The 18,656-nt window shown below is 43.0% G+C and overlaps 1 protein-coding gene across 1 annotated transcript in view; it reads right to left on the bottom strand.

The window, feature by feature from the left end:
• The window catches only part of XKR4 (XK related 4), a 301,802-nt gene that overhangs the window by 80,747 nt on the left and 202,399 nt on the right, over window positions 1–18,656 (bottom strand). The window contains 1 exon segment of the mRNA XM_039521519.1: window positions 4,385–4,584. Coding sequence (XP_039377453.1) covers window positions 4,385–4,584 — 200 coding nt within the window.

Here is an 18,656-nt window from a genome sequence, read left to right as displayed (position 1 = left end):
CAGTATCACTACAAAACAGATAAATTATACTCACACTAATCATAATGCCTTGCACTTGCCTACTTAACACACTATACTATAAAAATAACCCATACCTCAAGTCTGTAACCTGAGTTTAATGCCGTATTTTTGTAGCTTGGAACAGGGCCGCCCAGAGGATTCAGGGGGCCTGGGGTCTTCGGCGGCGGGGAATTGCCAAAGACCCGGCACTTTGGCGGCAGGTCCCGGGGCGGAAGGCCCCCCGCTGCCGAATTGCCGACAAAGACCCAGAGCGGAATAAGCTCTGGGGGTCTGGGCCTCACGAGAGTTTTCTGGGGCCCCTGGAGCAACTGAAGGTAGGACCCTGCTCCAGGGGCCCCAAAAAACTCTTGTGGGAACCCCCGCGGTGCCTGGGGCAAATTTCCCCACTTGCCGCCCCCACCCCCCTCTGGGCAGCCCTGGCTTGGAAAAAAAGTAACAACAGCTGTATAAAATATTCAACAGCTTTTCTTGTGGTCATTAATGTCTTGATTGTAAAAATACCCTGTTTATGTGCCAAAGAATTTCCAGTGTCATTCACTTCCTACCACAAATTTGTGGTTCATGGCCAAGATGTACCCTGAGGAGCCGAGAGGAAGGGTTTGTCACTCTATCCATCTTCAGGATAATTAGATCCCTTAGGGACAAAGGACAAAACACAAGCATCAATCTTCTAAAGAAAAACAACTGTATGTATTGACCCATTAGAAACCTGTAAAATAGGCAACAAGATCACTGAACAGTTAGCCAAAGAGCAAGCCATACTGGTGATGCTTGGGGATTTTTAAAAAAACAAACCCAGCTCTCGTAGGGCACTGCTGTGAGAAATTATGCTTTACTTATGCAGCTCTACAGTAAGTCTGTCAGCCTACAGCACAATGCGTTATCTTTAACTTATTTCCTTAATAAGTAAAGAGAACAGAGGAAGGATTTTCACAGCTGGCAGTATATTAGCACTGCATCCGTTTTTGTCAAGGGAATACAGTTTTTAAGGTTTTTTAAGTCTTGTTTAATTTTCTTAGTTTTTTAAATAGGGTCTTTTCCCCTAGGAGGATGGGAGAAAAGGGTTGGATGGGAGATCAGAATCTGCTGCCAGCCCACACTTAGTTATGTATCAGACGCCAGAAGGGGTCTCACCATAAAATTCACACAGCTCGCTGATTGCAGATCTCAGGAACCTTCTTTGCTAAACTGAAGCATTTCAGATATTTTAAGTAAAAAGCATTTACAGGGTATTTCACAGGTTGAATGTCTCCCCACTAGTCACATTTCTCACAGACATCTATCATTACACCAAAATGAAGGTGAGGATTCCTATATATTAAGGATTTATGAAGATATCCAATTTACAGCTATGGATATAATATTCTGGCTATATGTCTCTAACTAAATTTCTCTCACAGACTTTTTTCCTAGAGAGCCAAAGCACAATCAGTTAACAATGTACTTCTTAAAGTTACAGTGCATTCTTCTAAGTGTAAATAGCTTGCTTTTTTTTTTAAAGTGATATCACCCCATGCCAAGCATTCAAAGCTATCCGAAGTGCTTAGGCAGCAATCAAACAATAGATCACAACCTATGGACTGCTCTTACCCCACCTATCCTCAAAAGATGTATGCAGAGAGCGTCCCAATTTCTCGACAGACAACAACTCAAGAGCTATCTTTACTCTGTCTTGTACAAGGGCAAGCACAGAAGTGGTTCTTAATAATAAATAGTAATAATAATGTACATCTGGGATAGTCTGTACCCGTGTTCACCCCTTTTACTGGACTGTGATACATTTTGTATAAAGTAGGCCTTGTGAGGTATCATTTGAAGACTCATAATTTGCTGACCATTACTGTCCAGGTAAAATTTGTTTGGCGACTTTGTATGCAAAGTTGCAATATTCTACTGTATTGCATTATTAAATTTGTTCCAGTTCTGGGGAGTGGCCAATCTCTGGCAGGAAAGAGGGTGTGGGTAAAAAAAAAACTATATCTAGACAAAGGAACAGCTCAGGGTTCCCATCCACACAGACATTTTGTCTCCTGAACCTCAGCTGGTGATGCTTCTTGAAGAAGAGAAAGAACTGTAAGAAGAAAGAGCAGACACCCCAAATTATTCCTCCCTCTCTCTGACAATGACATCCACAACACCTGAAGAACAAAGGAAGCGACATTGGACCGGAGAAGGGGATCCTGACTGAATGTAGTTCAGTCAGCAAGTAATTTGTGTCAAGTATCAGAAACAGAAGTTTTGCAGCATGAGCTTTTTGTAATTTGTAATTTGTGATTTGTAATTTGTGGTGAGAGAGCCCTTGGCTTTGAATTCACTTTAGTTTGCTAAGTTAGGCATTAGCTGCCTACTTTTATTTTTCTTGTAACCAATTCTGACATTTAATGCCTCATTTCTTATATTCACTTTAAATCTGTCCTTCTGTAGTTTGATAAAATAAGTTTATCTAAACCAGTGTATTTGAACTGAAGTATTTGGGGAACTCTTTTTGAGATAACAGGATTTGTGCATATCATTTTCTAAAACAACGGACTTTACATGAGCTTGTATTGCCTAGGAGAGAGCTGGGCAGTACAAGATGTACATTTCTGGGGTAACTCTGGAACGGGGAGTTTGCTGGTGTCGCTCTACAGTGTAATTCAAGAGTGACTGGCTGCAGCACTCATACACTGTAACTGAGAATAACTTACATGCTGGAAGATGTGTACGAGCAGACCAGGACTGGTTGCTCTCGCAATGAAGCAGTGTAAAAGGTACCCTAGGTTAGACAGCTGAGGTGACACAGATGTTCATCAGTCCAGACTGTACTCTGGGTATGTTATAATATCCTGCCTTCCTTCCCCATGTAGTCTGTGTTCACAGGATCCCAAGGTACCCTCTCCTGGCATGACCTTATGTATTAATGCAACAATAAGGCACAACAATGCTATAGTAAGAAAGGAAAGCTAAGAAGTGGGCAAAAAGAGTATTAAATAAGCATTGGAGAAAAGGGTATTTTCATGGCTAACAGGCCTGTATCACTGTACTGCCAATCCATAGAGAAGGTCTGCATCAAGGATGCATGTTTGTATTTACTATTTTAAAGTAATAAACAGACCTGCTGCACAAAATCAAACCTAAGTAAGAACTAAGCATAAAGCATCAAGGACTTGGTCTATATGCAAAACCCATCAGTCACACATACTACTTCAGGTACACCTGGCTGAGAACTGATGGCCAAACATTTCATAAAACTTTAACATCTCCTTTCCAAAATCATTGCTCTCAGCTATGCCATTTTCTGCTTAGCATAGTAGCTAGATGAACCTAATCACTGGATTTCTTTTAAAAAAAGTTTGAACATGCCCAGGAATAAAGAGAGGGAAAATAGTGCTGGTTTTATTCCCTCACGTGAATAATCATGAGGGCATCTTTCTATTTATGGTTGAAAATTTCCAAGGAAAAGCTACTTTAGCACAGGGTGCTGGTAAATACTGCCTTGAACTTGGTTTAAACTGGGCAAAATAATTGCTTCAGGGCCTAGCAAGTTCAGCAAGCACAGAACGAATCTTTTCAAACTTTGGACACATGCATTCAAAACTTAGGAGTAGGCTTGGTCTAGCCACTACATCAAAGTTGGTCCTCTCTACAGAACGCTGTGTGACCAAATAGACCTGGACTGGTAACCTATAACCCTGCATGTTTCTGACGGCTTAAGGCTTCAAGCCTACAACTCTGCATTATTGTTGTTTTCATATAATCAAATGTTTTTGACTTGTTTATATAATATTGAAAACTGAAGTATGAGTCATGACATGTATAACTTCGTTGAGAAAATACTGAACCAAAACCGATACAGACATTCTGATGTTCAGTATTATAATTACATATATTAGTATTACGCCCACTACAGTTTCACTTTGTATTTGTACAACCCTGAATTAATCTGCAAATCTACTGTCTTATGCAACCACAATTTGAATATGTACCTAAACTAAGTATAACGTGGTGTGCATTAACAAAACTGTTTATAAAATAGAAAATGCCTTAAACTGGGACTAACTAGTTTTTCCTGGGGTGGTGAAAGCCATAATTTTACCTGGTAAAAACCATCTCTGGTAAATACTATGCCATCCCTGTTTCTATTACAAGGGTGTAGACTGGGCAAAACAGAATAGTAACTACCACTAACCAAGAGTGACAAGAACTGCTGAAGAAAAGAGTGTGTTTTTGACACAGTCATTGTTAAAACAGTAATATAAGTCAGTAGAGAGACCTCATTCTTATGAGGTGAGAACAAAATACACAGAGGCTGGAAAGAACAGAGCATGCATGTCCATAAATGGCATCCTCCTAAATGATGAAATTACCTGAAGTGACCCCTTACCTTGGAGAGCCTGTAGAGTAAGAGTCTGTACAACAATACAGAGCTGCAGAACCAGCTGTGGTGCACTTTCCAGAAACGTGGCTAGCAAGTGCAGCATACTCACATCTGCATACTCATAGACCATTTTCCAATAAAACCTCCATCTGTCGTTCTCTCCACTCTGTCGACTGCGGATACCTAAGTATATTGTGTGGAAATACCTAGAAATAAGAGAGAGATTAAGAAGACACTGCAGAATATTTTACAAGCACCATTTTTACTTTAAACTAACCCACCCTGTGCCAACATGCTCCAGGATAATTAATGGAGGGGACTATATTCAGAAGGGACACAATATTCTAGTTCATAATATTTTGTTCAGTGGAAAACAAAACAAAAATTATCTTAAAAAAGCCATTTTTGAAAGCTTAGCACCTTTGTTTTATGTGTTAAATGCATTCTATTACTTTCAAAGATAAGGCATTTTAGGTTGAAACACAGAAAAGCTGAGCTCCTCTATGGCCTTCTGCAAAACCCATTGAAGGAAATGGAAAGACCTACTAAATTCGGTGAGCTTTGGCTCAGGTCCAAATGCCCTAAACCTGCAACAGGCTTTGCTTGGGAAGACCCTTACACTCACATAGACCCATGCTGACTTCATTGAGACTCTGTGTGGGCAGAGGAGTCCAGCATACATGGAGCTAATTGTAGGATCAGGGCCTTAAAGAGTTGCTGTGCTCATTAGTCCTCTTTTCCACAGTGAGAGGCAGGATGAATAAATTACTAATCTTGGCCATCTTAAAATATTTTATGGTATTCTGGATATGTTTTGAAGGGGGGACAGCTACAAATTCCCTTTCCCATGTAGAAGTACTAGCCCTTATTCAGATGGTTTTTATATAAGAGCAGCAGAGGGTGGGACCAGAATCAGCACCTGCTTGAAGACAACAGGCTGCTGCTACAGACAGCAGTAACCTGAAGATGAACAGAGGTGGATGGAAAACACATGTGCCTACCATAGTCTGAGGGAGCAAGAGGACGAGCACCTGGCTAGCAACCAAATAAACGGAAAGCTGCAGGTGTAGGACCAGCTGGTTTTGTTGGAGGCAAAGGGATGGTTGCTGATAGATAGTGAAGCTACCCAGTCACTGAGAAACCTCCCATGTTTTTTGCAGAGACTATAGCAGCTGCTGGGACACCTGTGCTCTCTCCTGGGTGGCCTTTGATCTGCTGTCAGGAAGGAAACTTTGAGTCTTTTCTACCAGCCACCTCTGTTACCTGCAGGAGAAGGAGAGGCTGTTTCATTCTAACAGAGGGCTGGAGGCAGGTGCCAGGATGAGAACAGAACTCGGTGGGCAGCTGCTGCAGTATGTGCTGGGGGTGGAGCAATGTGACACAGGAAGAAGTTCAGTGGCCAAGTAGTTTCTCTGCCCAGCTACCACTGTCTATCCCATCCCTCTCTGCCAGGTTGCTTCTGCTCCATAATCATTCCATTTATTAGGACAGGAAAGCTTCCCCCCTTGCTGACTCAGCAACATCTGAGAGTGGGCACAGGTGTTCTTCTCCTTACTCCCACCCCAATCTAACTCAGGCAGTTTTTGCTACAATGAAGCATCAGCATCTTGTCATCTTTAGGCAGGTGCTGCTGACCTAATTTCTGCTGCTGCTGGTCCTGCCCCTGATAGACCAAACTATCCAAGCAGAAGGAGAGGTTGGGGGAGGGGAGGAAAGAGAAGGAAAGAAAAAAAGTAAAGTTAATCAGTGGTCCCAGAGCAGTTAAGTTACAAGTTAATTTGTTTTCAAACTGACCTAAATTAGCAGTTTACTCACTATGACCCTCTTTGTTTCCAAATTGGAGAGTCAGTTAAACAGTGTTACTGCCTGAATGGAACTTTCTGATATGGATAACAGGGGTGCATCTGGTTACCCACAAAATTCATGCGTCCCACTGAAGGAGGAGGTATCTGAGTAGATAAGAGGACTTTATCACATTCACTTTTAAGTGTTATGTATCACAAAATCCACCCAGCCAATCATGCCCCTGTAATTAATAACTTAAATATTAATTAACTAATCATTTTAATTTGATGAGATAAAACAAACACTGCAACACCCCTCCCACTTTCCACTCCCCCACTTCAAAAGCCCCCCATAACAAAACTGAGTTAGCACAGCGAGACAGGGTCTTGATTTACAGGCAACATCCAGCCTCACTTCACTCTCAGGCTCTAACTTCAACTGCATCTGACAGGATTTCTGAACTCTGTGAAATAGAATATTCCAGGCAGTCACCACGGTGTCAGTTCACATAGAAAAATCACCACTGTCACTCTCCCCAGTGGCAGGGATAGGCAGTAAGTGGAGCTGCAGCCTGCACCCAGTCAGTGTACACCAAACAAAAATGGGGACATAGTCTAGAGAAATGTTGGTGTGAGCAGGGCTGAGTCTGCAGTACTGGATGCTCCTCAATGAATACCACAGTAGTGCGTGAGAAAAATGTAACTTAACATTGCCTAAGTCAGCTTTGGACTTTGCCCACATTGAGTGTTGTAGTGGAGGTGGGACAAAGCAGCAATTAGCTGCACAGGGGTGGCACAAAGCAACAATAAACTACATGGTGATTGGCTGGCAAAGAACACAATCCAGGAAGGACCAATGAGGCAACAGAAGGCATATGGCAACATCACAGTGATGATCAAGACAGCAACCTTGCCATCTCAGATGACTTAGAGAAGGCAACAAAACAACAAGAACTATGTGGGCATAAGCATGATGAGATAACTGGAGGCACAATGCAGTATTATGGTAAATGTTGGGATACGTCTACACTACGGGATTATTCCGATTTTACATAAACCGGTTTACTAAAACAGATTGTATAAAATCAAGTGCACGCGGCCACACTAAGCACATTAATTCGGTGGCGTGCGTCCACGGTCCGAGGCTAGCATCGATTTCTGGAGCGTTGCACTGTGGGTAGCTATTCCGTAGCTATACCATAGTTCCCGCAGTCTCCCCCACCCCTTGGAATTCTGGGTTGAGATCCCAGTGCCTGATGGGGCAAAAATCATTGTCGCGGGTGGTTCTGGGTAAATGTCGTCAGTCACTCCTTCCTCTGGGAAAGCAACGGCAGACAAGCATTTCGCGCCCTTTTTCCCTGGATTGCCCTGGCAGACGCCATTAGCATGGCAACCACGGAGCCTGTTTTGCCTTTTGTCACTGTCACCGTATGTGTACTAGATGTCGCTGACAGAGGCAATCAGTAGCGCTACACAGCTGCATTCATTTGCTTTTGCATGATAGCAGAGATGGTTATTAGCCGTTCTGTACCATCTACCATGCTATTGTAAATTGGCAATGAGATGACGGTTACCAGTCCTTCTGTGCTGTACTATCTGCTGCTGTCATAGGTACCCCTGGCTGAGATCAGCCGGGGGCGCAAAAGACAAAAATGGGAATGACTCCCCGAGTCAATCCCTCCTTTATGGTACCTAAAAATAGAATCAGTCCTGCCTAGAATATGGGGCAAGTGTACTAGAGAACCAGTGTATCAGAGAACCAGAGAGCACAGCCGCTCCGTGTCAGATCCCGCAGAAATGATGAGCTGTATGCCATTCACAGGGGGTGCCCCTGCAACAACCCCACCTGTTGATTCCCTCCTCCCCCAGCCTTCCTGGGCTACCATTGCAGTGTCCCCCCATTTGTGTGATGAAGTAATAAAGAATGCAGGAATAAGAAACAGTGACTTGTTAGTGAGATAAAATGAGGGGAAGGCAGCCTCCAGCTGCTATGATAGTCCAGACAGGACATTCAGCAGTGTGGGGGAGAGGAGCCCAGCATTCCGCTGCTATGATAGTCCAGGCAGAACAGAATCTTTTCTGTACACATGAAGGGCGGGGGCTGATGGAGCACAGCCCCCTGTTGCTATGATGAAGATGGTTACCAGCCGTTCTGTACCATCTACTGGGAATGGTCAGGAGTTTTTTACCCAGGCGCCCCCAGCTGACCTCACCGGAGGTCAGCCAGGAGCACTCACGGGCTGATGATATGGACGGATACCAGTCCTATTGTACTGCACCATCTGCCACAAGGCTGATGATGACAATGGATATCAACCATATTGTACCATCAGCCACCAAGGAGCGGGGGTGAGGATGCTGCCGTTGACTGTTGCAGCATCGCGTCTATCAGCAGCATTCAGTAAACATAGGGTGACATTTAAAAGAGTCAAGAGAGGATTTTTTTCCCTTATACTTCTGGGGGTGGGTGAGGGGGGTAAATTGACGAGCTATGCCCTGAACCACTGTGGACAATGTGTTTGACACTACAGGCACTGGGAGCTCAGCCAAGAATGCAAATGATTTTCGGAGACTGCAGGAACTGTGGGATAGCTTGAGTCCTCAGTCCCCCCTCCCTCCCTCCATGAGCGTCCATTTGATTCTTTGACTTTCCGTTACGTTTGTCACGCAGCAGCGTGCTGAGTCCCTGTTGTGGCCTCTGTCTGGAGATTTTTTAAAAATGCTTTGGAATTTCGTCTTCTGTAACGGAGCTCTGATAGAACAGATTTGCCTGCCCATACAGCGATCACATCCGTACGGTCCATGCTGGAGCTCTTTTTGGATTTTGATTTCGGACTGCATCGCCACCCGTGCTGATCGGAGCTCCACGCTGGGCAAACAGGAAATGATATTCAAAAGTTCGCGGGGCTTTTCCTGTCTATCTGGCCACTGCATCCGAGTTCAGATTGCTGTCCAGAGCGGTCAGTGGTGCACTGTGGGATACCGCCCGGAGGCCAATACTGTCGATTTGCGGCCACACTAACCCTAATCCGATATGGTAATACCGATATTAGCGCTACTCCTCTCGTTAGGGAGGAGTACAGAAACCGGTTTAAAGAGCCCTTTATATCGATATAAAGGGCCTCTTAGTGTGGACAGGTGTGGCGTTAAATTGGTTTTACGCTCCTAAAACCGGTTTAAACGCCTAGTGTAGACCAGGCCTTGGACAGAGTGAGGAATGACATCAATATAAGGCTCAGAAAAACAAGCAGTAAATGGCTTGATTCCTATATCCAGAAGCAAATTGTTCTGTTACCACAGCCAGTCCACTGGCTGACAAGACACAAAGGACACAATGGCTTCTGGACCAGACTCCAGAACCCTGCAGCACAATACAGTCAGCTGTGTCTCTTGTACACCATATACTAAAAAAGTATAGCCACCGGTTTCTTCTGCTGTCCTCATCTCTCTCCAAGGAGCATACATAGGTGTATTGCACACCTATGCAAACACCATCTCCAGCATCCCTGTGGTAACACCACTCACTTTTGGAATCGCTAATAGCAGCCATCAGCAACCTTCCTTTTACAGTAATGGTGCGCTCCTACTGGCAATACCACTTGCTGTTCTACATTTGCCTTATGACCAGTGATTTATGAGCACTTAACAACATAATTCCTCTCCCTTTGCACTTTACTATGCAACATGAGGCAGTGAGGTAGGTGATTGGGTAGCCCCCCTGTATTCAAACAAGAATCAGAAACAGCAAATCTGGGGGAAATCACTATTCCTTTCTTACAGATTAGAGACCAAGTTTTTAAATGAGGCCTCAACTTGAACTGTCTTTTTGCACCGGTATCACTATTGGCCAAACTAATTACAGGCAGAAATAAGCATTTACACACATAACTACTATTCCTGATTTAGGGGTACAATAAGGTAGTTAGACATCTAAAAATTATCCTTTGCAGTCACAATTATATTAGCAACTGATGTAATATTCCTGGATGTGGCTTTACATTATTGCTATACAATCCTTTTATTATTTGTCCTGCAGTAGCACCTAGAAGCTCCAGTCATAGACCAGAGCCCTACTGCGCCAAGCGCTGTACAAACATACAGTAAAAAAGACTGTCCTGGACCCAGGCATTTTGCTTCTGTTTGTTGTGTATGTCTATCCTGTTTGTCTGTGTATATGAATACCTCAAAGACATGGATCAGTGATTTTTAGTGGTTAGTAATTAAGCACCAGAAAAGGTTCACAGTTGAGTAAAGATAGTCATAATATAAAATGGTTTTGGTCAACCCAGAAGAGTCTAGCTACATCCAGAGATATGAAAGCAGCATATATAATTTAATTATTAATTATCATTATAGCAGAAATTCATAGAGACCTGAACCAGGTTGGGAGACACATTGTCCTTTTCTCCAAATGGAAGTGGAACAAACAACAGGCTGGGGGCAGAGACAGAGGACAAGTGATAGCATATTTAGTGTAACAAGGTTACCAAATCCCATGATTTATCTGAAGTCTTGTGGTGTTCCATGATTTTCTTAAAGCCCCAGCTGCTAGCATCAAGTGATTGTATGAGAATCTTGGATTTCATTACAGAAAAGGTTCTAGCCCTCATACTTGTGGAGAAAAGCTTGAAAACATGAACTGACTATGACCTAAAGGCTCAGAAACCACAAAGAACCCACATTTACTTTTTTTTAAAATCAGTTCTCATGATTTTTTAAGTCAAATGCATGATTTTTGGGCTTGACTCGTGATTTTTAAAATGCTTGGGGTTGGTAATATTGATATAAACAAGTGGAAAGATGCGGTAGCAGTAATCAAAGCTTGCCACCTGCATAATTATCAGATGGCATCATATATATATGGCATAATTTTCTTTTTACCCTCTAAGGCAACAGACAATGTTCTTATCCCAACAAAGCACTTGAAGAGTCCTAATTTATTTTGGTTCACCAATTATGCAGCACAACAAACTGATCACTGATTAAATGTGACCCTGAAGGACTTATGTTTGGGGCAAGACATTGGCCTGCATCATGGTTCCCTCATACTAAATATGGGACAGATGAGAACTCAAAAACAATCAGGAAAGTTGGATAGTCCTTGCATTGATCCCCAAAAAATGTTAAAGGAGAAAGAGACCAAGACCAAGAAAACCTGTGCATCTAGTGATCTAGAAAGGTATATTTATGGGCTGAGGAAATTGTAGCTTTCTCTCTGATATGAATACTGCGCTCCAGCGCTGCCCCCCACGGTCAAGAGCCCTGGACTTATTTGTGCACAAATTAAAGTTGCTGCCCCTCAGCATAAACTCACACACTTACATTTGAAATTTTTTGGGTGACATTTTAATTATGTGACTAAAGTATGCCCAAGTGCGGCTTAATTTAGATGTAATAGGGTAATTATATGAGAATACCAAGTACTTATAATAGTGCTTTCAACTACAAAGTGCTTTACAAACATTAATTAATTAACTGGGCTGCACATATAGAAGCTTGCAGGGTTCAATCTATTTGACCAACCCCTTGTTGTCAGAAGAAGATACAGTACTTATTCAAGAAAGGCAGCCTGAGGTGAGCTCTCCATGTCCAGACTGGGGAGCAGGTATCTATTTTTTATGCACCGGCATAACTCCCTCCTTCCTCCCCTGATTTTATTAATGCTGGATCTGGTCCTAAATACACCGGTGAGACTTTAACCCCCACTTTGGCCCCTTTACACTGCAAAGAAGGGCCGGAGCAGCATCAAGGCAATCTAATAGCACTGTTTCTGGCTGTGGGATATTTCCCCTGGCTGCAGGCTCTATGGAAGACTGCTTTCTGTGGACCCTTTTGCAAGCTGGGGGCAGGGTGGGAGGGCAATTTGAGGCAGTGCTGCAGTCCACATGTAGCAGGGATAGGCTGTCATAATTTAAGAAGGCTATCCTGGGGCAATATCCTGGCCCCACTGATGCTGATGGGAGTTTTGCCATTGACTTAATAGAGTTAGGATTTCACCTATAGTTTGCCTCACAGTATTGTAATAAACCGGATAGTGGTATAAACACCACTTCCCTCTAGTGGAAGGTTTCAAAGCTGCTCTACAGTGTGTAACAGGCACTGTTCTGCAAACAATAATTCCCCTTTAACACAAATAGCAAAGGCCTGATATTTTGAAGCAGGACTGAAAATCCAAATTCTAGGTGCTCATGGATGTGTTACAGTATGAAATGCCATAAATTTTTCTTTGCTTGTGGGGTAGAATTTTGTGTAGTTTGCTACATGTAGTTTGCCAGATCATCATTTTTCAGTGCTCTGAGCCCCAGTCAGACAACCCTCCACCTTGTTTGTGGATGGTTGGTCAGAAATCAAGATGTCAGATTTCACAGAACTGAAGAGCTCTATTCAGTTCCTTTTCATTCTGATTCTGAAAAAAGTGAGCCAGTCAGTGCAATTCCAGTCAGACTATAGCTCTGAGTGTTTTCTACTCTAGATTTTCACCATAATGAAACCATTTATCTTAGGGTAATACATGCAGAACTCTTCTTCTGGAAAGAACTCTTCAGTTTGGAAGTGTCAAATAGTATATTGCTACCATGTGCTTAATCTGAAAAGTCTTTAGGAAGATACACGACTGAGATAACATTTGCATTTTTTGGAAAAATGGAAATATACTGATTTCATGCTTCATAGAGTCCATATTTGTGACAATTGTCTATGTCAGCAGAGGATGTTTGCTTGTGTTACATAATCTTGAAACACTTACAGGAAGATCAAAATCATTAATGGCCAGTTGTAGCTATTCTAGACATTTATTCTGATGTCTAATTTGCTTCATGGATCAAACAGCACATTAAACAATTTATCCATATAATAAACAGATGCTTTTTCTACTGTTTGAGAAGTATGGAGAGTAAGAATCTCTACAGCAATGCTTAAAAAACAGTAGAATAAATAGCAATTCAAATAAGTGGTATTTTCTTCTGTTGCCTAGCTACCAGAGGAAACTTTACTATATTTTTACCTCAACAATAGCTGCTGTTAAATAACAAGACATTTTGCTTTTAATGTACCTTTTTTATTGGGTGTGTCTGAATATTGAAAAACAAAAACAAAAAACGTTGTTTCTTTACCAGGAACATACTAACGTTTTTCTTTTTGTTCTGGAGAACAGGGTAAATTGCTTCAGTTTTTATTCCTATATCTCACAAGGAAGGCTTCAGCAGGTGATTTTTAATTTTCATCCCAAATTATTTTTCATTAGGAACATTAATGTTTAATGTGGAAAAGGAAATTGAAATAGATTCTGTAGGAGAGGAATGCTCCGAATTGGCCCAACGGTCATGCTGGCAATGTGCCAGCCATTAGAAATCTGCACTTAATTTACTTAGAAGTAAGACTGCAGATGTCCTTAACATTAATAGTGTGTTTTGGTCCATGAAGGCCTACTAGAAGCAACGCACAAGAATCCCTAGAATGCAGCAGGCAGGGCACTACATTCATGGTTATAGGGATCTTAATTCACTAGAACCAGTGTTTGCAGTGGGACTGTTTCCCTGCTCCTTCCCCACTATGGTGACAGACTCATGCTGCCCCTCTGAAATGCTCCTAAGACTCTGCCTTAAGACTCTGGTGGAGGAGTGGCAACCCCCCAGTACCTTGGGAGGGTGAAGAGGGGTCATCGGACACACGATACATCTAACATAAGGTGAGAAATGGAAAATACAGGTGCTGGAGGGACAGGTTGGGTGGAGGGAGGTTTACCCTTAATGGTTTGAGTTAGTCAGTTCAAGAGTCCAAGCAAATCTGCATAGGATAGTTCACTGCCAATTTTGTTAGTGAAACCTTCAGTGTTGAGTTCATGAACTGCTGGTGAACCTCACCCTGGGCAGAGCTCTAACAGTCCTAGCTCTAGTCCCTACAGGAACCTGGGCTGCTGGTAAGCCATACTGACATGTTTGTGTTCCTTTAAGGCAGGGGTGGGCAAACTACAGCCCGTGGGCTGGATCCGGCCTGTCAGGGCTTTGGATCCAGCTCACAGGATTGCCAGCCCCATGATGCCATGGGGCTACGGTGGGCTCCCTGCCTGCCCTGGCCCCACACCGCTCCCGGAAGCTGCCGGCACCATGTCCCTGCAGCCCGTGGGGGGAGGGAGGAGGGTGCAGAGGGCTCCACATGCTGACCTTGCCTGTGGGTGCCTCCCCCAAAGCTCCCATTGGCCAGGAATGGGGAACCGTGGCCAATGGGAGCCTCGGGAGAGGTACCCACAGGTGAGGACAGCGCATGGAGCCCTCTGCCCCCCACCAGGGTCTGCAGGGATGTGATGGACGCTTCCGGGAGCAGCACCGGGCCAGGGCAGGCAGGGAGCCTACCTTAGCCCTGCTGTGCATTGCTGCCACCCTGGAGCTGCTCCAGGTAAGCAGGGCCAGGTCGGAGTCTGCATCCTGAACCCCTCTTGCACCGCAACCCCTGCCCTGAGCTCCCTCGTGTACCCCACACCCCTCCTGTGTCCCAACCCCTTGCCCTGAGCCCCTTCCTGCACACTGCACCCCCTCCCCGACCCTGCACTCCCTCCCACATCCCAACCTCCTGCCCCAGCCCTACATTCATGGCCCTGCATGCAATTTCCCCACCCAGATGTGGCCCTTGGGCCAAAAAGTTTACCCACCCCTGCTTTAAAGGGATCAATCTGCCTTTTGGGAGAACCCAGTCTCTCAAGCTCAGAATGCATGCACAGGACTGGGAGCTATGGCTCACCAGGGTCAAACAGAGGCTCATTAAAGCAGGAAGGAAAAGCCTGGAACACCACTTACAAAGACCAGGAGTAGCAGTATTGGTACCAATACCGGAGATTGAGACCTAGTGGGCTAGAGCAGGGTGGTCCAACCTTTTCTATGCCGTGGGCTGGATGCAAGCTGTAAGGCACCTCCACTGGCCCCGGGGCTAGAAGATTTTTATTCCCATAGATCCGTTGTATTTAGGGCTGTCAAGCAATTGCAAAAAATAATTGTGATTAATCGCACAATTAAAAAAATAATCATGATTAATCGCACAATTAATCGCGCTGTTAAACAATAATAGCATACCATTTATTTAAATATTTTTGGATGTTTTCTACATTTTCAAATATGTTGATTTCAGTTACAAAACAGAATACAAAGTGTACAGTTGTCACTTTATATTTATTTTTTATTACACATATTTGCACTATAAAAACAAAAAAAATTGTATTTTTCAATTCACTTATTACAAGTACTGTAATGCAATCTGTTTAGCATGAAAGTTGAACTTACAAATATAGAATTATGTACACAAAAACTGCATCCCAAAACAAAACAAATGTAAAACTTTAGAGCCTACAAGTCCACTCAGTCCTACTTCTTGTTCAGCCAATCACTCAGACAAACGAGTTTGTTTACATTTGCAGGAGATAATGCTGCCTGCTTCTTGTTTACATCATCACCTGAAAGTGAGAACAGGCATTTGTGTGGCACTGTCGTAACCAGCATCGCAAGATATTTATGTACCAGATGTGCTAAAGATTCATATGTCCCTGGATGCTTTAACCACAATTCCAGAGTACATGTGTCCATGCAGATGACGGGTTCTGCTCAATAGTCATCCAAAGCAGTGCGGACCAACATGTTCATTTTCATCATCTGAGTCAGATGCCACCAGCAGAAGGTTGATTTTCTTTTTTGGTGGTTCGGGTTCTGTAGTTTCCACTTTGGAGTGTTGCTATTTGAAGACTTCTGAAAGCATGCTCCACACCTCATCCCTCTCAGATTTTGGGAGGCACTTCAGATTCTTAAACCTTGGGTCACGTGCTGTAGCTATTGTGACATTGCAGTCTATATGGTTTTATAAAAATATGCTAATGAGTGAATATAATGTAACTGGAATATGTTTCATGCAAATCGTCTCTTGTAAGGTATCATTACAAAGCTTATAATCTACTGTGTGTGATCATCCTATTTGTATAAATGTACCACTTCTGTATCTGAAACTAGAAATATGAAATATAACTCTGAGAGCCTATTGTAATTATGCGAAGTGTGGGCCATTAATGGTCGTTTGGAATCTTGATGACTCCCATTAACCAGGACAACTGTCTGCAGATGGCTGTGTTTTACCTGTAAGTCTTCCTGTATACTGTGTGCTGGCAGGTGGGCAATGAAGTCTTGCGGTGACATGTGATCATGTCACCTGAACTGGAATCCATCTTTAACCTGGTGTCTTTCCATTGAGAAGGAGGGGTTGGGAACCCAGAGAAGGACAAAGGATTCCCACCTTATGCAAAAGATATATAAAGGAGTGGAACAGAACAAAGTGAGAGGAGCCATCATGAAGAATCCCGTTGCTACCACCTGAGCTGGAACAAGAGCTGTACCAGGAGAAAGAATTGTGCCCAGGCCTGGAAGGTGTCCAGTCTGAGGAAAAAACTTACTGAAGCATTTCTGAGGGTGAGATTATCTATATTCATTTTGATTAGATATAGATTTGCACGTTTTATTTTATTTTGCTTGCTAACTTACTTTGTTCTGTCTGTTACTACTTGGAACGACTTAAATCCTACACTCTGTATTTAATAAAATCACTTTTTACTTATTAACTCAGAATTAATAATGTATTAATACCTGGAGGAGCAAACAACTGTGCATATCTCTCTATCAGTGTTATAGAGGGTGAACAATTTATGAGTTTACCCTGTATAAGCTTTATACAGGGTAAAACGGATTTATTTGGGTTTAGACCCCATTGGGAGTTGGGCATCTGAGTGTTAAAGACAGGAACACTTCTGTTAGCTGCTTTCAGGTAAACCTGCAGCTTTGGGGCAAGTAATTCAGCCCCTGGGTCTTTATTGGAGCAGACGGGAGCATCTGGCTCAGCAAGACAGGGTGCTGGGGTCCCGAGCTGGCAGGGAAAGCAGGCGCAGAAGTAGTCTTGGCACATCGGGTGGCAGCTCCCAAGGGGGGTTCTGTGATCCAACCCGTCACAGCTATCTTTAGAAATCGCACATTAGTACCTTTTGTGTTTTGTCCAATCTGCAGTGAAAGTGTTCTTAAAATGAACATGTGCTGGGTCATCATCCGAGAGTGCTATAGCATGAAATATAAGGCAGAATGCAGGTAAAACAGAGAAGGAGACATACAATTCTCCCTGAAGGAATTCAGTCACAAATTTAATTAATACATTATTTTTTAACGAGTGTCATCAGCACGGAAGCATGTTCTCGGGAACGGTGGCCGAAGCATGAAGGGGCATACAAATGTTTAGCATATCTGGCATGTAAATACCTTTCAATTCCAGCCAAAAAAATGCTATGCAAACTCCTATTCTCACTTTCAGGAGACACTGTAAATAAGAAGCGGGCAGCATTATCTCCCATAAATGTAAACAAACTTGTCTGTCTCAGTGACTGGCAGAACAAGAAGTAGGACTGAGTGGACTTGTAGGCTCTAAAATTTTACATTGTTTTTTGACTGCAGCTACGTAACAAATAAAAACTTCAGTGTAAGTTGCACTTTCACGATAAAGAGATTGCACTACAGTACGTATATGAGGTGAACTGAAAAATACTACCTTTTGTTTGTTGTTTTTACAGTGCAAATATTTGTAATAAAAATAATAATATAAAGTGAGCACTATACACTTTGTATTCTGTTGTAATTGAAATTAATATATTTGAAAACATAGAAAAACATCCAAAAATATTTAAGAAATTTCAATTGGTATTCTATTATATAACAGTGCGATTAATCACGATTAATTGTTTTAACCGTGATTAATTTTTTTGAGTTAATCGCACGAATTAACTGCAATTAATTGATAGTTCTATCAAATTGATAGTTTCCTTTGGTACATACCCTGAGAGTGAGAGGGAAAGATGTATGTCTACACTACGAAATTAGGTCGATTTAATTGAAGTTGATTTTTTAGAAATCGATTTGATACAGTCGATTGTGTGTGTCCCCACTAAGTGCATTAAGTCGGTGATGTGTGTCCACAGTATCGAGGCTAGCTTTGACTTTCTGCACATTGCATTGTGGTAGCTATCCCACAGTCTCTGTCACCCATTGGAATACTGGGTTGAGCTCCCAATGCCTGATGGGGCAAAAACATTGTTGCGGGTGGTTCTGGGTACATGTTGTCAGGCCCCCCTCCCTCCCTCCGCAAAAGCAATGGCAAAAAATAATTTCTCGCCTTTTTTTCCTGGGTTACCCATGCAGACTACATACCACGGCAAGCATGGAGCCCACTCAGCTCACTGTCACTGTATGTCTCCTTGGTGCTGCTGGCAGATGTGATACTGCAGTGCTACACAGCAGCATCCTCTTGCCTTGCCTTGTGGACGGCAGACGGTGCAATACGACTGCTAACTGTCGTGTCCCGTGGGTGCTCCTGGCCAACCACGGTTAAGTTGGTCGGGGGAGCCTGGACAAAAATGGGAATGACTCCAGGTCATTCTCTTCTTTAAGTTTCGTCTAATGGAGATTCAGTCCTGCCTGGAATAT

Source organism: Mauremys reevesii, linkage group 2, assembly GCF_016161935.1.
Source record: "Mauremys reevesii isolate NIE-2019 linkage group 2, ASM1616193v1, whole genome shotgun sequence".
Taxonomy (NCBI): domain Eukaryota; kingdom Metazoa; phylum Chordata; order Testudines; family Geoemydidae; genus Mauremys; species Mauremys reevesii.
Note: the sequence above shows the minus strand (reverse complement) of the source record. Positions and strands in the feature narration are given on the sequence as shown.